The sequence below is a fragment of the Sarcophilus harrisii genome, chromosome 2, assembly GCF_902635505.1.
Source record: "Sarcophilus harrisii chromosome 2, mSarHar1.11, whole genome shotgun sequence".
Lineage (NCBI taxonomy): Eukaryota > Metazoa > Chordata > Mammalia > Dasyuromorphia > Dasyuridae > Sarcophilus > Sarcophilus harrisii.
In genome coordinates this window covers 654,713,270-654,731,279 of record NC_045427.1, presented here as the reverse complement: position 1 = coordinate 654,731,279, position 18,010 = coordinate 654,713,270, and the positions used below count along the sequence as shown (strand labels likewise).

The 18,010-nt window shown below is 44.6% G+C and overlaps 2 protein-coding genes across 3 annotated transcripts in view; one reads left to right on the top strand and one right to left on the bottom strand.

The window, feature by feature from the left end:
* DOCK1 (dedicator of cytokinesis 1) overlaps positions 1 to 18,010 on the bottom strand; it is a 445,579-nt gene that overhangs the window by 260,702 nt on the left and 166,867 nt on the right.
* Positions 1 to 18,010, top strand: part of INSYN2A (inhibitory synaptic factor 2A) — a 62,037-nt gene that overhangs the window by 35,784 nt on the left and 8,243 nt on the right. For both annotated transcript variants that reach the window (XM_031957022.1, XM_031957021.1), the window contains one exon: positions 11,218 to 11,289. In XM_031957022.1, coding sequence (XP_031812882.1) covers positions 11,218 to 11,289 — 72 coding nt within the window. The remainder of the gene's footprint in view (positions 1 to 11,217; positions 11,290 to 18,010) is intronic.

Sequence of the window (18,010 nt, the reverse complement as noted above, 5' to 3'; positions counted from 1 at the left end):
AGTGACAATTGAACATCCAGACTCCTTCTCTTCTAGTTCTGGCTCTTTATCAGTTAACATCCATCAAGTATCTATCCATGTGTCAAGCACTGAGCTAGGTAGGTAAAGGAAATACAAATGCAAAAATGTGATGGTCTTTGTCCTCAAGAAGTGCAGTAGGAGAGCCAGCATTTAAACAGGTTGGGATCTCAGAATTTAAGAGTCATCAGGGACCTCAGAAACTAAATTAAAATCAAATGGTAATGTACTTAATAATGAAATAAATATGGCAAGTGGTCACTGACTTTTTTATTGAATCATTCTAACTCACTTTGGGAAATACTAACCATTAGGAAATTTTCACTTAAATCAGCTCTCTATTTGCTTCTTTCAAACTACCATTCTCCTTCTGAGAGGATTATGGATTTGCAGTTTTTTGAATAAGTTCATTTCCCTTTCCACTAATCCATCAGGGGAGGGGACTTGTTCTGATATCTTTACATCAGTTCCCAATAAGCACTGAATATCAGGTGCAAATCAAATATTTTTAAAAATTAGATAGCTTCTCTTTTCTTAGTTGCATTGATTTTGCTTGTGCTAAAGCCTTTCTATCTGATGGAATTAGATTTATCTATTTTATCTTTTGCATAAGAATTTTTTTTCTACAAAAAAGTCACATCTGAGTGTTATCTCTCTCTCTCTCTCTCTCTCACACACACACACACACACACACACACACACACAAACATTTTGGGTGCTTAAAGTGAACAAAGAAAATCTAGGGAATAACAGACAAGAAATAATATGAAAGAGACAAGAAAAAAAGCATATAAACTCTGAAAGTAGGAAAGAGAAAGAAGTTAGAGGAACAAACCTTCAGGTTTCCCATCTCATCCTCCAGAAGACATAAGGTCAAGCTCATTTACTCATTACTTTTTAAATTCTCCTAAGTGTCACATCCCTCTATTCAACTATGGCAGGGAACATTGTGTCCTTCCCTGTCTATGGTGTTCACGTTTTGTTCTTCTTGACATTTCAAGAGTCCCTTATTTCCCCATCAGGTACAAGCAGCACAGCTGCGATTTCTTTTTTCCTTAATAGGCTATTTTCCCTTCAAGCCCATGCTTTTCAGTTTCAACTGTAAAGTAGCAGCTATTTTTCTCCCTTTTTATACATGAGAATATCTAAGACAATCGTCTGAAATCCAAATTCCAATAATTCATCATCAGCATTTTGTAACAGAATTATTTCCCAAAATATTTCTTTTCTAGAACTTATTTTCTCCCCTCCTTTTTCTATCTCCTCAGCAAGATCTCTCCTATGCAATAGCAGAACTCCTACTCTCTCTCTCTTCCTCTTAAGAGTCCTCAGCTTCCAATCTACCCAGGAGTGAGCAAACTGTCCCTTCGGCAAGTTAGGAGAAAATTCTAATCTATATAGCTCTTGCATCTCCTTATGGAACATAAGCCCTAAGAAGTCAAGGGCAACTTGTTTTGGTCTTTGTGGACATTTCAGGGGTAGTGGAGCGGAGGTAGAGGGCTAGAAGGAGATGCTCCCTAACATGTAGCACCAGCTTCCCCATTCCCTATAACTCACACCCTTGGAAAGGTCTTTGAAATCACCTTCCTCTGTAGAATGTGAAAATACTTTCCAATTCTGTGAAAGCTTTGGGAGTCAAAATGAGGAAAATACTCACTCCTCCAAAGCCCCAGACGTCCTTTTTTATTTTCCTATGGCAAAGAATCAGGGTACGACGAACAATGCATGGAATCCATGTTTTTGAATTCCTATTATTTTATATTGTGAGAAGTTGGGTCTTCAGGTTAAGGGGATAAAAAGACCAACACCCAGCCAGTCTACACAGGTTTACAAACTTTCAGGAGCATGGTTTATAGACTCTTGGAGAAAACTTTCTACTTGCTGAAGATGACAGTAAAAGATATCCAACAGTTTTCAAGGGCAAGTGCTTCTCCACTGCTCTCAAACTGTGTGATTTCTTGTGTTCTGAGGGGCCTTCAGATCAAATCAATCAATCCATCAATGGACATTTATTAAGCACCCACTAGGTGCCAGGCTCTATGCTAAGCTCTGGAAATACAGGCAGGGACAAAGGCTGGGCTGTGGCCTACAGGAGCTCACACGATCATGGGAGCTCTTGATCTTATGAGCCTGAGGTTGGGCAAACCCAACTGGAAAGGAGATTAATTCTGGATCTTTGGGGAGGATGTCACCCACGTGCCCCTAGAAGCATCAGGTTCTCTGCTGATGGGGGCTACCAACTGGCACCGAAACCATGAGCCATGGAGAGCAGCATGTGGGGCTGAAGGGGTCTCAGAGAGGATGTCCATCTGGGCTGCCCCTTCCGGGAAAAGGAGCAGTGAATTGGCCCCTGGGGACCAGCTCTGCCTTAATCAGCTATAGCAACCTTGAGCAAAGCCCTGAACTATGCTCACTCAGGTGACCCTTTTCCAGGGCTCATTTGAGCTTCATAATGGAATTTGGTGAGTGCCATCAATCATCCAACCACTAAGAATTTGTGGAGGTTTTTCTGTGTCTGGTGTCATCTATTTGAGACCTTGAGAGGACCTCAAAATGACATTAAAGAGAGCATATCCAAGAGTGTCATTTTACAAAGAAAAAAGCTGAGGTCCAAAGAAGGAATCAAAATCTTCCCCAAGTCACATAGGGAGCAAAAAAGCAGAAAAACTCAGGGCCGCTATCAGAATAAGCTCTAATATGCTGACATTCATTGTTTATATTTTTCATCTTTTCTCCAATACCTACTAAAGTATGAAAATGTCATGACTGATTAAACTAATTAGTTAATTAACAGAAGCTGAGATTTTGAGTGAGCAATTTTCATTGACAGGCTATAAAGAAATGAACAACCAATGAACTTCAGAGGGCAGATTTTAAAAGGATAGTCCCTGAAGGGAACTTCCTCTAAGAAGCTTTGCCTTCTCTATACAGATGCTTTTAATCAAATAGACCTGATGTGTCCAAGTATCAGAGGCAAATGGAATGGGGGTATTGAATATCATACAACTTCAGAGACCTCAAAATTGAACCCCACGAATTACCTCTGTTTTCCAAAGTCCAAAAGAAGACCAACTCTAAGACTGGAAAATTGAGAAGAAAGAATTCTATAGTACTTATGGGTAAACAAACATCAGCCAAGATCTGGAATGAATAAAACAAAAAGAACCCCAGTTTCCATGAAAAAACAATTTGGGTTGAGAATCTAGTTACTTGAGCTTCTCTTAAAAATACATCAAAGAAAATTATAAATAAAAGATGAAAAGTTTCAATAGTTATTTACCATCCACAATGCTCAGAAAACAAAAAATTGTAGGTGCCAAACATAAAACCCCCTGCTAGTCAGAGGCGTGTCATCAGCAGGTTATAATCTAATTGAATCAATTTACATATATAATTGTATTTGCCTTGGTAATGCTGACCTATCAGATTTCCATTGGTATCAATTTTTAATAAAACCCAGATGAAGATTTGTTTCTCTTCCAAGAAAACAAGTGAATCAATTCAGTACCTTGTGAAAATCTGCTCCGACTACCTTCAATGAAAGGGAAATACGGCGTTCATCGCCGACATCCTTTTTGAAACTGAGTCCCTTCTGCAAGTTAGAAGAAAATTGTTAAAGTGCAATGAAAACCAGAGACCTGGATCTCCAGAACTTCGACAATCTGGCAGCAGACGAACACAGGCCAAAAATTGAAGACATCCACCTATTTTTCTACCATCTTATTTTCCTTTGGAAAAGGAGGAAGACACAAAGGAAACCGAGAAGGACAAGAAGGGGTGATGAGAGGAAGTAGAGAGGGAAATACGGGGAGAAGGGGAAAGAAAATGAGGGAAACAGGCCATGGTCCATGTACCTGCTTTGGAATTGGTATGAAAGCGGTTCATCAATTTTAATTTCTTAAACTAGCAGCACGGGCAGTTGGCGCAACAACTGTTATTTTCAGGTTGGATTTTTACTCTGGGTAATAAAAATCCAGACAATTAAAGCCTCCCTAATAGCCAGAGGCTGCGCAAAGTTATAGCTGCAACACTTTTGGAGGGCTTTTGGAAGCATAAAAGTTAATTTGTCAACAGTGTCTTAGAGAGTAGTGAAAAAGGGATGTGTCACTGCAGCATCTTCATGATCGGCTAAGAACAGGTTCCATTCATGAAGAGGCTAACTGTAACTACTGGGGCACAAACGGCTGGGCTAGAAGACTAGGTCCAGGCGAAATCAGAGGTAGAAGGGGGAGCCCCCGGCCGACCAGTGAGTAAGGGAGGTTGCGTGGATCTGTAGACAGGAGAGAAGGAGGGGCAAATCTGACTTCCTGTGACTATGACACCTCTCGGAGACTCAGTTTTCTGAACTGGATCATGAAGGGGAAGATCCCTGCTGACTCACAGCATAGGTTAAAGTATTAGAATAACAGAAGAGTCTGAAATGATGAAGCGCCATCCTTCATATGGGCAGGAAGCTTTTTTTTTTAGCATAAGCAAACAAGTCTCTTTCCAACCAACCCAAATACAAGGAGGATCAGAAGCCCCCAGCAGTGCGACCCAATGGTTCTTAGATCCATGGTGGAAACTACAATAATGGACATGAAACATTTGTAGTCTTCTGTAAAGGCGATACCAAAGTGGATGGCCGTGATTCCCAGAGGAGAAACCTATGAGCTGGGCGACGGTGGGGCAGTCACGTCGATTCTTGTAAGCCTAATTTCCTACAAAATGTCGGTACTAACAATTACAATAACAATCTCGCGGACTAGTTGGGAGAATGGTCGTTTGTAAGTCTCTAAGTGCCGAGGAAGTACAAGCCATTATTCATTTATGAATCCATTCTGTGGGATGCGGAATGGACTTTCCTAGAGAAACATTGTTATGAGCATTCCTTATGGTCCGAGGCAAAGGCCCAAAAGGGTATTTAATCCATAACACAGATTGGCAATCACATCTCAAGGACCGCCCTGGGACCTGTGAATGAAGTATTACTGGGTAGGAGGTGGAAGGAAACTTTCATTTCCCAGTTGTTGGATTCCCAAAAGAAGTTAGAAAGGGAAGCTCATTGAATGCCCTTTGAACAATCCTTACTTAGCACTTCCCACTGGCCCTTTACCCGGAAAAACAATGCCTGACAGGACCTGGATTCCCCAGCCTGACTCCAGAATCTCCAGCTGGGCTTTTAATACAATTCACCTTAAGTCTAGTTTGGACCCAAATCCAAGAAATAGGAATGACTTAGTATCCCTGCAACAGTGGAAAAGGCACTAACTTTGGAGCCAAAGGCTTCTTCTGCAACTTTCTACCTACATGACTCGAGTCAACCTTTCTGAGCCTTAATTTATTTGGCAGCAAAATAATGCAGAGTTGACTAAATGAACACTGAGATCCCTCCAGATCCTATATAGAGAAGCTTATGAACCCTCCCCACCAAAAAGTCCCCAAATGTGTGAATCAGGAGCCAGTAAATTTCAGATTTCCTTAGGCAGACAGATGCTTGTCTGAGTCGATGGTTAATCAGGGGCAGCCTCCGCCCAACTTTCAGAAATTTGTTCCAAGATCCTCTGACTCAGTCAGGATGTGTAAATGAAACCATGGGAAGTGAGATAATATCAAGAAAATGAGACACAACGTCCAAAAGTCTAACGGTCCCAAACGTGGCCAGGTCACGGGTGTCCAGTAAATAGAGACGAGGAGATCCTGGGGAGAGTTTCTACCAACTGCCCAACCCAGTATTTGTGGCCCTTCACGTGCCGTTCCTGGTCACTTGTCCACATACTCTGTGTTCTGTGGAAGAGGAAGTCGGGTGAACGGGAAAGAAGGAAAGGAGAGAAAAAGGGGAAATGAAAGAAGGAAGGAAAGGATTTATCCATACCTCAGGAGAATGTAAAAGTTATCAATAAGGATAAAACTTTTTTTTTGAAAAAAATTAGGAAGAAACCTTTTGCAAAGTGCCCTGGACAATGGCAATATGCATAAAACATGGTTTTTTTCTTCCCTGTCTTCAGAAACCCCTTATTTTTTCCTCTAATTCAAATGGATAGTGAATAGAATACTGAGTTTGGAGCCTGGAAGATCTGGATGCCCAGAACTTAAGTGCCTATTTAAATGCTTATTACTCTGAAATCAGGGCCTTAGTTTCTTTACTTTGGGAGGTTGAACTCCATGACTTCCAATTATTCTCCCAGATATAAATCTAGTATCCTGTGAGTCAGTTTTTATTCCAAATCTTAGTACATGGGACAACTGAGAACAGGGTCTTGGCTCTTCCGAGTCTGTTCCCCCCAAAACACCCTGCCATCTGCAGAAGGGACTGATTGTGGAACGGTCACATTTTACTGAATTATGGAGCCTGTCACTCGTGAGTAAAGTGAGAAAACCAGAGTCATCACTAAAACAAGGATGGCCATGAGGATCCAAGCCAGGAGGGAAAGGGATGAGCCAGGTGGGCTGCTCCGGCACCTGCCGCCACCGTGGCCAACGATCCTACGGCCGTGTTTCTGAAAGCGTTCTGCTTTAGGGAAGGCTCATGTTCTTTGGCTCTCGAAATTGAACCAAATCTTTTCGATTCTCTTCCTTCACTCATGGATTCCATATTCTACTTTCTTTGATTTTGCATGGACTAGATATGTGTGGATTTAGACCTAGATGTATGTCTGTAGGTACATGTCTATGTGCAGATATTTAGATACAGATAGACATAGAGATGAAAATAGACAAATCTAGAGAGAGGCTGGATGTGGGGGCCTCAGGTCAAAGGCTAAGTAAGCAGGAGCTTCCCAGCCCCTTGATTTGCAGAATCTGAAGTTGCTTTCTGGACCTGAGAAGTAGCTTCTGCCCTCAACCACAATGACTTCATGTGCCTCCTTTTCACCCCCTGACATGCCAGCATTGAATTTCTCCCTGCATTTGGTTCTCTGAGCCAAACTGCTAAGTGTGAGATGGCGTCTCACTTTGATCTGCATTGTAAGAATGGTTTTCAGGCACAGATTACACCTTTGGTGTGTAACTATCAGGTATCTTAACCCAGAAAGCCCTGGGTATGGCAAAAAGCCCGAGGTTCGAGGCCGGACCTCGAGACTCCCTGGCAGTGAGACCGGGCAGAAAGTGCCGAACCTCGCTGGGTTCCAGTTTCTTCATCTCTAAAATCAGGGCAGTAGGAAACACCGTGGCTCGAAGGCCCTCCTTTGATTTCTAAGATTTTCCAACAGGAGGCCTCTTCTACTGAGTGCATTTAAGCACAGCCGACCCTTTGAGAAACAGAAGAAAAATTATGAGAAAGGCAAGCGCTTTGGCGGCAGGTTTTTTCAACAATAATGAGGTAAACATGGAGGTAACGAGACTCTACTTGTTAGCAGCCAGGGGCTCCATCTGACCCAAGCTTTGGGATCCGCCGGAGCTTCCAGGGAAGTGCCTGATTACAAATGCTGACTTTAAAGGGACTTCAGGCCCAACTGGCATTTATCTGGAACTTGGAGGTTGACTCAGTGCTTCAAATGTATGATCTTCCTGGATTCACCACAGAATCACGGTGAGCCAGAGACTTCCTAGACACCTTTAGCTGTAGCTGGGGGAATCAGAGACTTCCTGGCCACCTTCAGCTGCAGCTGGGGGGCCACTTGTCCAGGACATGGTAGAAGGTTCAGGACAGAACTGACTAGATGCCTAAAGGTCCCTTCTGGCTCTGACACTCAGGAATTCTCTAACATAGGGACAGCCAGGAGCATTGGGCTCGAAGCCAGAATGTGTGACCCTGGGCAAGTCACCTGTCCCTATCTGCCTCAGTTTCCTCATCTGTAAAATATAGTAGGAGAGAAAATGGCAAACCACTCCAGTATCTTTGCCAAGAAAACCCCAAGGAGGTCATGAAGAGTAAGAAGTGAAATAAGTGAGCAATGAAAATTCTGTAACATTTACTTGTGTGGATCCTGCTAGATAGCTTTCTCTTCTCAGAGCCTAGCATCCTTACTAATCAAGATTTTCCATATTTCGTGTAAGGAAAAAAAAAAAAAAAGCAATAAAAGAAAATAGGGCAGGGAGGGTGGAGAAAGAGTGAAAAATGGGCTCCTAAATAAGATGAAGGATGATATGGCAGACAAAAGGGAAACCAAACAATTCTGGGGAAATAAAGTTGATACTCTTAATGCTAATGGTAGTGCTGTGTTAATGAACAAGTATTTATTAAGCACCTACTGTATGCATTGTAGGTGCTGAGCCAACTAAGACAAACCCAATCCTACAAGAGACTTATATTCTATCAAAAACCCAAAGGTAACAGTTAATATTGATGAAAGCTCTAAGGACTGGAAAGCATATTACAGACATTATCCCATCTTACTGTTGTTCTGACCTTAAAAAAGTCCATATATACAAAGGATTTGATAAACTTAAATAGAAATGTCAGCTGCTATTATCAGGTTGGTGGCATTATTAAGGTGTGATTTTAGAAATAGAAAGACTGAGATACAAAAAGGGTTAATGATCCAGATCTTAGGGGTCATATTCAGGATCAAAAACCCAGTCTTTCCTCACACCCAATCAGGGCTCTGTCTCGTGGAACAAAGCCCAGGTATGAGACAAACTTCGATGGTTTCCAGAAGATTAGCCAACAATAAGATGACAAAATGTTGACCACCCTACACGAGCTCGACAACTCCAATGTAGGTGAAATCCTACAGGCGAGTGAGCTACCCAACTTTCCGTATCCACCCACGGCAACCATGAGATGGGAAACTTAAGTTTAGGGCCCAAGGGAGGTACCTCGTTGGGAAAACATGGAGCCTGATGATTTTCCCAATTTATGACTTTCATTTTATATTTATACTCTGTTGGAACAAAGAGATAAAATTAGTCTGTGATCTTGGGCAGGGATGAATGAAGATACCAAGAATAACTTCAGTTTTATTTGATGCATTTAATGATATTTCCCATCCCCCATTGGTTGTTTTGCCCTGGAGTCAGCACAAGACTTGAGAGAACCCCAGGATGTCAAATCCCCGGAGAGAACGAGTTTTAAAATTCTAGAAATGTGTCACATTTTGGAGAGAAAAATATACCATTTCTTAAAGATATTCTCTTTCCCGAGGGCATCTGTAGCAATGCTCTAAGCCATATGCTAGCAAGGCTTTTAGAAAATTATCGGGGCCAGACTGCTAAAATACCATCCCCTGGCTGGCTTCCAGCCTTAGAAACAGTCGCAGATCTGGGAGCTGCCTTTTAAAGACCTTCGTTATCGTAGGGGTTGGACGTGGTGAACTGCTAACGCTGCCCTGCCCCTGGCGGATCCACCATCTAGAAGCAGGCCAAAGGGTGGTCATGAACATGGCCTGGCAGGCCCCACAATGCACCACAGGTTCTCCAGATGACAAGAGGGATGAAATGACCCGGCCAGAGCCACCCATGAAAGTCCCCAAGGAAGTCGGCTCCTTCTCTGGGACACAGAGGAGACAATGGGGAGGGTGCTTTCCAAGGGGCTGCGGCCCATCCAAGGGGCTCAGTCAGGGTCCTCAGTAGGGGGTCCAGCTCCAGCTGGTGCTCCCCCGAGGCTTCATGGTGAAATCCGGCAGGAACTGTGCTCTTCTGGAAGAGCTTTCGGAAAAAGCCAGGGTTCCCCCAAGGCATGGGTGCTAAGGCAGAGCTCAGACCGGGGTTGAAGGAAGACTGAGGGAAAGTTCCTGCCTGGATCCACTCTTGGGGATGCCGTGTGACGCGCCTAAGACCCCAAAGGTCAAGGCTCAAAGGTCAAGGCTTGACTTTGACAGTCAATATCTGGGGAGCAGAAAACAACCATGGAGAAACAAAAGCGGTTTTCCATCTGAATTACGTAATCCGTGGGACAGACATGTTTCCGGTCAGAGCGCCAAGAAGATCCACGGCAGATGCTGACCACTCCTCTGTATCTCTCCTCCTGGCCCCAGCACGAGGGACCACTGACAGAAACAAGCCCGGCTCGGGTTCGAGTCAGTCCCGTCGACTGTTGTGCTCGTTCAGGGAGCCCTGAACCCGTCGAGCAGTTGTGCTCGTCTCTGGGTGCAAGGGGAAAATGCGGAAACGGTACCATAGGTCCTTCACAAAGAACACAGAGGAAAGGCGTCCCGGCGGACGGGGAAGCACCGGGAGTCATCTCGACAGCGTTTTCTCAAGGGGAGCCTGACAGATTTTCAGGGCGACCCAGATGTCTTCAAGAAACTGAGCCAAAAAGCTCTTCATTTATATTCATGTAAATTGATTGTCCAATAGCCATCAAAAATAACTGTCCTGCAAAGCCCTCGTGGCAGAGTACAGCTGAGTGAAATCATCTCAAAGCATCCACCGTAAAAAAACAGGAGTCCAAGAGCCATGCTGCAAGGCCCGGGAGCCCCAAGATCCCCGCCGCAAGGCCCTAAGATCCCTGTTTCAAGGCCCGGGAGCCCCAAGATCCCTGCTGCAAGGCCAGGGAGCCCCAAGATCCCTGCTGCAAGGCCTGGGAGCCTCAAGATCCCCGCTGCAAGGCCCTAAGATCCCTGTTTCAAGGCCTGGGAGCCCCAAGATCTCCGCTGCAAGGCCAGGGAGCCCCAACATCCCCACTGCAAGGCCCCAAGATCCCACTGCAAGGCCCTAAGATCCCCACTTCAAGGCCCGGGAGCCCCACTGCAAGGCCCGGGAGCCCCACTGCAAGGCCCGGGAGCCATGGGGGTGGTGGAGCCCAATCCTACCAGCACCCAGTACAGCCACGAAGCCCCTCCTCCCTCCCCGCCCTCAGTTTTGGTTTTGGGGTCTGTTTTGTACAGGAAAGGGCCTGGGCTCTGTCAGGTCTTACTCTACAATCTCAAAATGCTCTAAACTAAACCAGTCAAAAGGTCAAGAGATCAGTCCAGACCAAAGCATCACCATGTCCAAGGATTATTTTTTTTCCCCATCAAACTTGGAACATGATAAATATAAACTGCCGGGACGCAAAGCGAAGCCCACTGCTGATGAGAAGTGAGGGAGATGATTTAGCTCAACCAACAGCTTCTGTTCCCACACGAAATTTAATTTAAATATTTTCCTCGCTGCACACATTACATCTAAGTACAATAAACACATAATCAGTCGAATGGAAAAGCCAACGTTAATCAGTTTTCATTACCATGAACGGCAATGACGCTCGGTTGTGGGGAGGAGGGAAGTGGGGGGCGAGGGGAGGGTTCAGTTTCCCGTAAGGGGGCCCACTAACCCTCGGTCCTCTCCTCTTGGCAGGCTTTCCTACAGGACTGGCCAGGACACGGCAAACTGTGCCACGTGCAGGAACAGCGCCTGCATCATCTACAGGTGAGTCAGCGACGCCGCGAGCAGGAGCCCCCGCCCTGGCGGCCGCGAGACCATCACACTGGGAGGGGATGGGCTGCCAGCAGCCTGGGAGCCCGGGGGGACGGTCGTGGGAGGAGCTGCTCCGGCAGTCTGAAGGTGGGGGCTCCCTGAGCCGGGAATGGCTGGTCCCCTTTAAGTCCATCTGAATGTCCAAGAGCCATTCTCTGGAAGGAGTTTATGGTGGGTCAGGCAGGCGCTGAGAAGGCCTGCAAAGGCCTGGCGTCCACCAACACAGCCCCCCTGCCCGACAAGGACCTAACGCCCATCAGAGGGTTTGGAAACACCTCGGGGCTCACTGAAGGGCTGAGTGGGTGCTGAGCACGGGAGGCACCGGAGACTCGGGCTCAAATCCATGTGGAGACTCTATGCTCTCTCCAGCTAAGCCCCAAGCGCCGTGTCCAGGGCTAGGAAACCATGGGGGCCCTCAAGGAACTTAGGTACCCATGGTCTGTATACTCACTTGGGGTGGTGAACGGTGTTCAACCATAACATATGTACATGTGTGTGTGTGTGAGTGTGTGTGTGAGTGTATATGTATGTGAGTGTATGTGTGTGTGATAGTGTGTGTGAGTGTATGTATGTGTGTGAGTGTGTTTATGTGTGTGTACATGTATGTGAGAGCATGTGAGTGTGTGTGTATGTATGTGTGAGTGTGACTGAGTGTGTGAGTTTGAGTGAGTGTATGTGTGTGTGATAGTGTGTGTGAGTGCATGTATGTGTGAGTGTGTATGTGTGTGTGAGTGTGTGTGTGAGTGTGTCTGTGTGTCAGTGTGTATGTGTGTCAGTGTGAGTATGAATGTGAGTGTGCGACTGCTAGTGTGCGACTGTGCCATCTCTTAGCAAGAAAACTGATCCCGAAATTCCGTCGCCCAGTGCGGCCCGAGACCGCTCTTCTCTGAAACTCTTAGGCAGCCGGTGCAAAAAGGGAGGTTTTAGGAGTTCAGCGCTCGTGTTCCAGTCAGATTTGACCTTGAGCTGGGTCAAAGGACCATCTGGCACAGCTGCAGATGGAGAAGGCAACAGAAATGATGACAATAATCAGATTAACCAAGTTCCATATTGGCCGTGTAGCTAGCGCTGCACCAGAGCCAGCCAGGGAGACAGTGGCGGGCTCGGCTCGACAAACTCAGGTTAATTCGGGTGGCACAGTAACGGGGACCGTGAGCCATCAGTGGATGTGAGGGCACAGAAGCTGGGCTCGAGTCCCGGGCCTGCCACATACAAGGACAAGGTACTTAACTTTGCCAGGCCCCATTTTTGTTTTCTGAGAAAATAGGGGCCGGCCTGGATGGGGCGACCTCGGCACCAAGTTTGTGATCCCCTGATTCCGGCTTTCTGTCACAGCTGACGAGGCCGGTTTCCCAGGAAACATGTAGGAAACTGATAAAAATGGGCAGATCAAGTGCACGGGGCCACTGTTCTGCCTCCCCCACAGATGGAACAGATCCCCTCAGGAGGGAGGGACTCTTCCTCCCAGGAGTAGAGGCTGCAGGACAACTTGTTAAGTAGACAGGATTCTTGCTTAGGCAAGAGTGGGATTATTATGGTCACCAAAGGACCTCCCAATGACTCTGATTTTATCTTCTATCCCCTGAGCAAAAGTGCCATAACCTAAGCAGATTGAGTTACCCTGGAAGAGCTAAGGGAAAGGGTCAAGAACAGGGCTTCGGGCCTGCTGCCAATGTTGTTTCTCTTAATCTTTTGCAACTGCCCTCCCCATTTGCTCTTGGTAAATAATCCCAAGGAGGCATCTTTTAGGGACTTCATGGGTAGCTTGTTGTTTGTTTTATTATAGTCATATAAGCAAGATTTTTACTGAAGAAAGTCCAACTTCCTCCCAGATTAGAATGACAAGATTGCAAGGTGGGAAGCTGGAGGCAAAGGGAGGGAAGTTCCTCTAGGAAACCATTGGGATGCGCAATGATGCCCCACACATCATGTGACTGCAGGATCAAGCCCAGAGCCAACTTTGATGAGAGATAATTCCAAGGAGTCAGCTGGTTTGGAGAACCATGGTCTTTGTTACTGTGATGTCAATTTTCTAAAACACTGCTCTTAATATAAAATATAATATAAAGTAACCCTAATATAACATTATATGATAATAATATTATATTATATTATAATAATATATATTACATTATATGATATGATACAATATGATATGATATGATAATAATATTAATATAAAGTAACTCCAGTCCTAATCAATGGGGTGATTATTTAAACCCCAAAGTTTGCTGGCTCCTTTTCCCCACTCCATATCAACCTTCAAGGGTCATACTTGGCAAGAGATGCTGAGTTTGGAGCACAGTCTTTTAAAGTACTTATAAGGTACTTTACTTTAAAGTACTTATAAGTACCCGATAATTTGGCCATTCTGTCCGAATACACAAGCAAGATGGAGAAAAGTTAAGGAATAAAATATTCTGTGACAGAAATCTCTTAAAGAAACCACCTCTGTCAAGAACTACTTGGCCAAGATATATTTTCCCCTCCAACTATTTATCAACTATAGAACTGCCAAGAAAATGGTCAGTCATCTCAAGCGACCAGATTGGAGGAGGTAAAGTTACTATCCCTGTACAGACTTTGAAAAGTACCAACAACTTAAGAAACTCTAGATTTGCTTTTCTGGGAAGTGAAATGCAGAAGGGGAGGAGGGATGGGGGGACACAGGCTCAGTGAAACCAGTAGTGAAATGCCTCATGAATCCCGAATCCTCTGGAGGCCATATTTGAGTACACATTCTCTCCCAGTCATGGACCACCCCCTAATTCACCCCCATCCCTCTTCCCAACTGCATCTGTACCTGCTAGACCACATCATCAGATGGGCCACATAAAGGCGGAAATGTGCAAATTCTCAATGGCCACATTTCCCCTTAAAGCTGAAGAGCCCAGAGCATTCTAACAGACCCATTCCACTTCCTGCAATTCCTCTGCCGTGTTTGGTGGCCAGAAAGCCCGACGTCAGGGGACTCAGTCATGAATAGTGTATGCAGGGAACTTGACCAGATCCATCCTGATTTGGGGGCCACCATTTTTTCATTTGCAACAGAATGACCTTCCCAAAGGAGCATTCAGAGCGTGGTTTTCATGAAATTAGAATGTGCATGAGCTAGGAAAAAGTGCATTATTCTCCACATTTAGCCGAGTGCAGCCTTATAACGCTTGGTACCCTTTCTCACAAACAGTGTGAAATATGTCTGAATGAAAGCATAATTACACAACGGAGGATCAGGGCCCACAAGAGACAGACCCAGGCACAAATCTCAGCCCTACCAACTCTCTAAGAACAGATCTCTCTGGGCCCCGGCTCTCTCTTCCAAAAGCAGATGAAATCTGAGATCCCTCAAAATCTCATCTGTGCCATTTGGGTCCCAACTGACTTTTGAATTGAATAGAGTTGAGTTACAATGATTGGAACTTCAGATCCTCCAAAACTTGAGGCCTACATCCAGGCTTTCAAATCTCTGTTTGGCCTTGAATTCAGTAAAATGTTTAAATAAGGGATGGAATTCATGATTACCAAGACCTCCACCATTTTCTAATTCCTGGATTTACGGCTATGAAGGAAAAAAAAATGAAATGGAAAATCCAAAGCATTCGTACAAATCGAAACACTCATATTTAGGACTAGGAGGGATTGTTGAGTCACTGGGTCAAGCTCCTTCTTTTCCAGACAGGAAAACTGAGGTTTAAAAAAGGTTACTTAAACCTTAACGTGACTGAAGGCATTTCCAATGAAGTCACTTCATTTCTCCTTATAGGGAAAGGATTGAAAGGCAGCTGGACAAAACAGCTCTCAGCATTAGGGGGTTGAAAACTAGCCAACCACAAGGTGACCCTGGGGGGAAAACAAGAACAGGAATTTGGAACAGTCGAGAGGATTTTTTCCCTTTATTCTCCAAATGGTATTCCTCAGCGATAGTAGGTTTGGTTGTTAAATTCTAATTAAAGACCATCCCAGCATGAAAGAAGATGGAAAGATTGAAGCTTAAGTTTTTTCCGGGTGAAATTTCCTCCCCCATTTCCCCTCAGCTTACCATCTACACAGCTGTCAAAACAGGCTCTAATTAGTTCAGAAAATATTTCAAGGCTCTATTACTAATAGGATTTTTGCACATGGGAGGCCCAACACTTTTGCCCCCCACCTTTCTTGCTCTTTTCCTTGTAAGACTCATCTGATGAGTCACACTGCTGATGAGGCACCTTTTGTCCCGGTTTATTTTAAAAGAAAACAAGGAAAAACACAGGTTGGTCCCTTATTTCTTTGTTTCCTGTGGAGGACGTTTCCAAAGATACTAATGAAGCATAATGAGGTATATTCAACTCGACCCATTTCTATGAAAACACTACAGGTGACTGTTGCTAATTCAATGATCATGGGTTAAAAAAAGTTCCAAAATAATTTATTAAGGAGTCAATGTAATTGCAAAAAAAAAAAAAAAAATGCTTTTACAAAGACTTCATCTTGGGCTATATGGCCTATTATTTGGTAGGTCAGATCTGGCTTCATATGAAATATTGTGGCCAGGTTTTTAACCAGCCTTCAAAATAAAAAGGGTAGTTTACTTTTATTTTTGGGAGACCCAGAGGATGCTGAAGAATTTCTTCTACTTTAGTAGGAAGCAGCAAACTATTCAAAGGCAAGAAACATGTTATTTGTGTCTGTGTATCCTCAGCAACAACCAAACTCCATTCATAATTAATTGTATTCCTGTGACTCAGAAGAAGCAAGCTTGATGGGGGACTGGACAAAGGAGGGTACTGGGAAGCTATTAGGGAGTAGATTCCAGGGAGTTTGGGCCAATGGTGGGACCCATGTGGAAAGGTCCCCACTCCTGCGTGGCCCCTTCCCCTCCCACAAGAAAAATCAGACTCTCCTTAAGATTATTTTGCAAATATTCTTGGGAGTCTGGCCCACAGATCAGAGATTTTTTTGTCTATCTCTTCTAGTCCACGTTTACACATTCAGAGAGCGACAAAGCCCACCCTGGGGGGAACTTCACCCCAATTGATGAAAGCTGAAGGTCCGAGGCTTCCACCTGTATTACATAAGTAGACAGCACACCCGTAGAAAAGCAGGGCCAATGGGAAGGGAAAGGATGTATTCCCTCCCATCCCACATCCAAGCACCACAACCTATTTCCCCAGTTAAAGAGAGAAAAATCCCAAATCCCAGATCCTCTGCAGTCAAATCCGCCTTTCTCTAGCCAGCTCAAGAGATGATAATGCAGAGGGAGAAGCAGTTTCGGATAGCGCCCGATGGAGACGGAGACAAGAACTCAAATACTTCAGCCTAATGAAGTCTTATTGTGAGGAGAGGTAATTGCATTTGTATGCAGAAATTGTGCCAATTCGATCATGTCCAAAGCCCACTTGGAATAAAAGCTCGGCGGTCTTTGTCATTCCCTGATTAGCTCTTAGAGGAAATGCCCTTTCCATTCCTGCTTAAATTACCATCACTTGTGCATATTAAGTTCGTTAACAACAGGAATTGATGTGGGAGAAATGAGCCTTTTGTCTAATAGTTTGTGTACTGCTCTTAGGCATTTACTATGAATTATCCCGGAAAATGAATATAAAATAGGACTCCTTCTGGGTCAGAAAGGGCAGAAAATACTCCATGGCTCAGTCTCTATTGTTCTGGTCAGAGAAAAGAATGATTTCAAAAGGCAGTCAGTCACTCACTACCCCGAAAGGAAGGAGAAAACCAGCCATAGAAGTCCCTTTGAAAATGACTTGCCCCACTGAATCCAAAGCTCTCTCTTCTCCCTGGGGTGGGAAGCATCGGATTTCTGATTTTCGGCCTTCGGAGCTGGTTAAGAGCTTTGGCAGCATATTAATTCTGAGATCAACTCGAGAGTAAACTGAAATTTGCGTATCAGGCTATCTGCCTGGCTCCATCATTCAATACATGAGGACAAAGCCAAGGCAAGGGGCAGAAACTCTGGGCTAGTCTAGTCTGGGTGGATTGGCAGCATTTTCAGGCTTGTGGCAAAACTAAAACGATATAGCCGATTTCGAACGGTTGGTGGTCATTAAATATTTAATTTCATGAGAAAATAAATGGAATTCATTTAAAAAATAAATGTCAAATTGTTCTTAAGAGTTAAATATGGGCTTCATATTGCCACCACAGAACTCAGAATTGGAATAAATGAAATCCCTTTAATCAGGGATATCTCCACTATAGAAATTATAACCACTGGAGATAATGATTATTAACTTGGGCATGCCGGTCCTAGGGGACCAAAGCCTGGAAAAGGCCAGAATATGGACTCGTCAAGGAAACACAGTGGCTATCTGCCAGTTTGACCAGTTTCAACCAGAAATCCTTAAGACACAAATCCAGCACTGAGCAAAACATGTATCCACACCTAATGAACTGTATAAAATTTGTCTTCTATCAGCTGAAAACGGAGCACTCTCCAGATGAGCACAAAGGAGTGGGATGGTAGGGATGTTAGCACATGACAGCAGCTGTGGCCGAGGGGGCACACGAGACCCCCGATGGACTGTGGTCAAGAGGTCAAGGGGCTCATTCCCCGCTCTGTTGTTTCACATCCTTTGGGTGTCTTCGGCTGTCCTGCTCATACAGGGATAACAATCACAACTCTAAACTGAGGTCTTTGTGTGATCTTGGGCAAGTCTCTGAACCCCAATTGTCTCAGCAA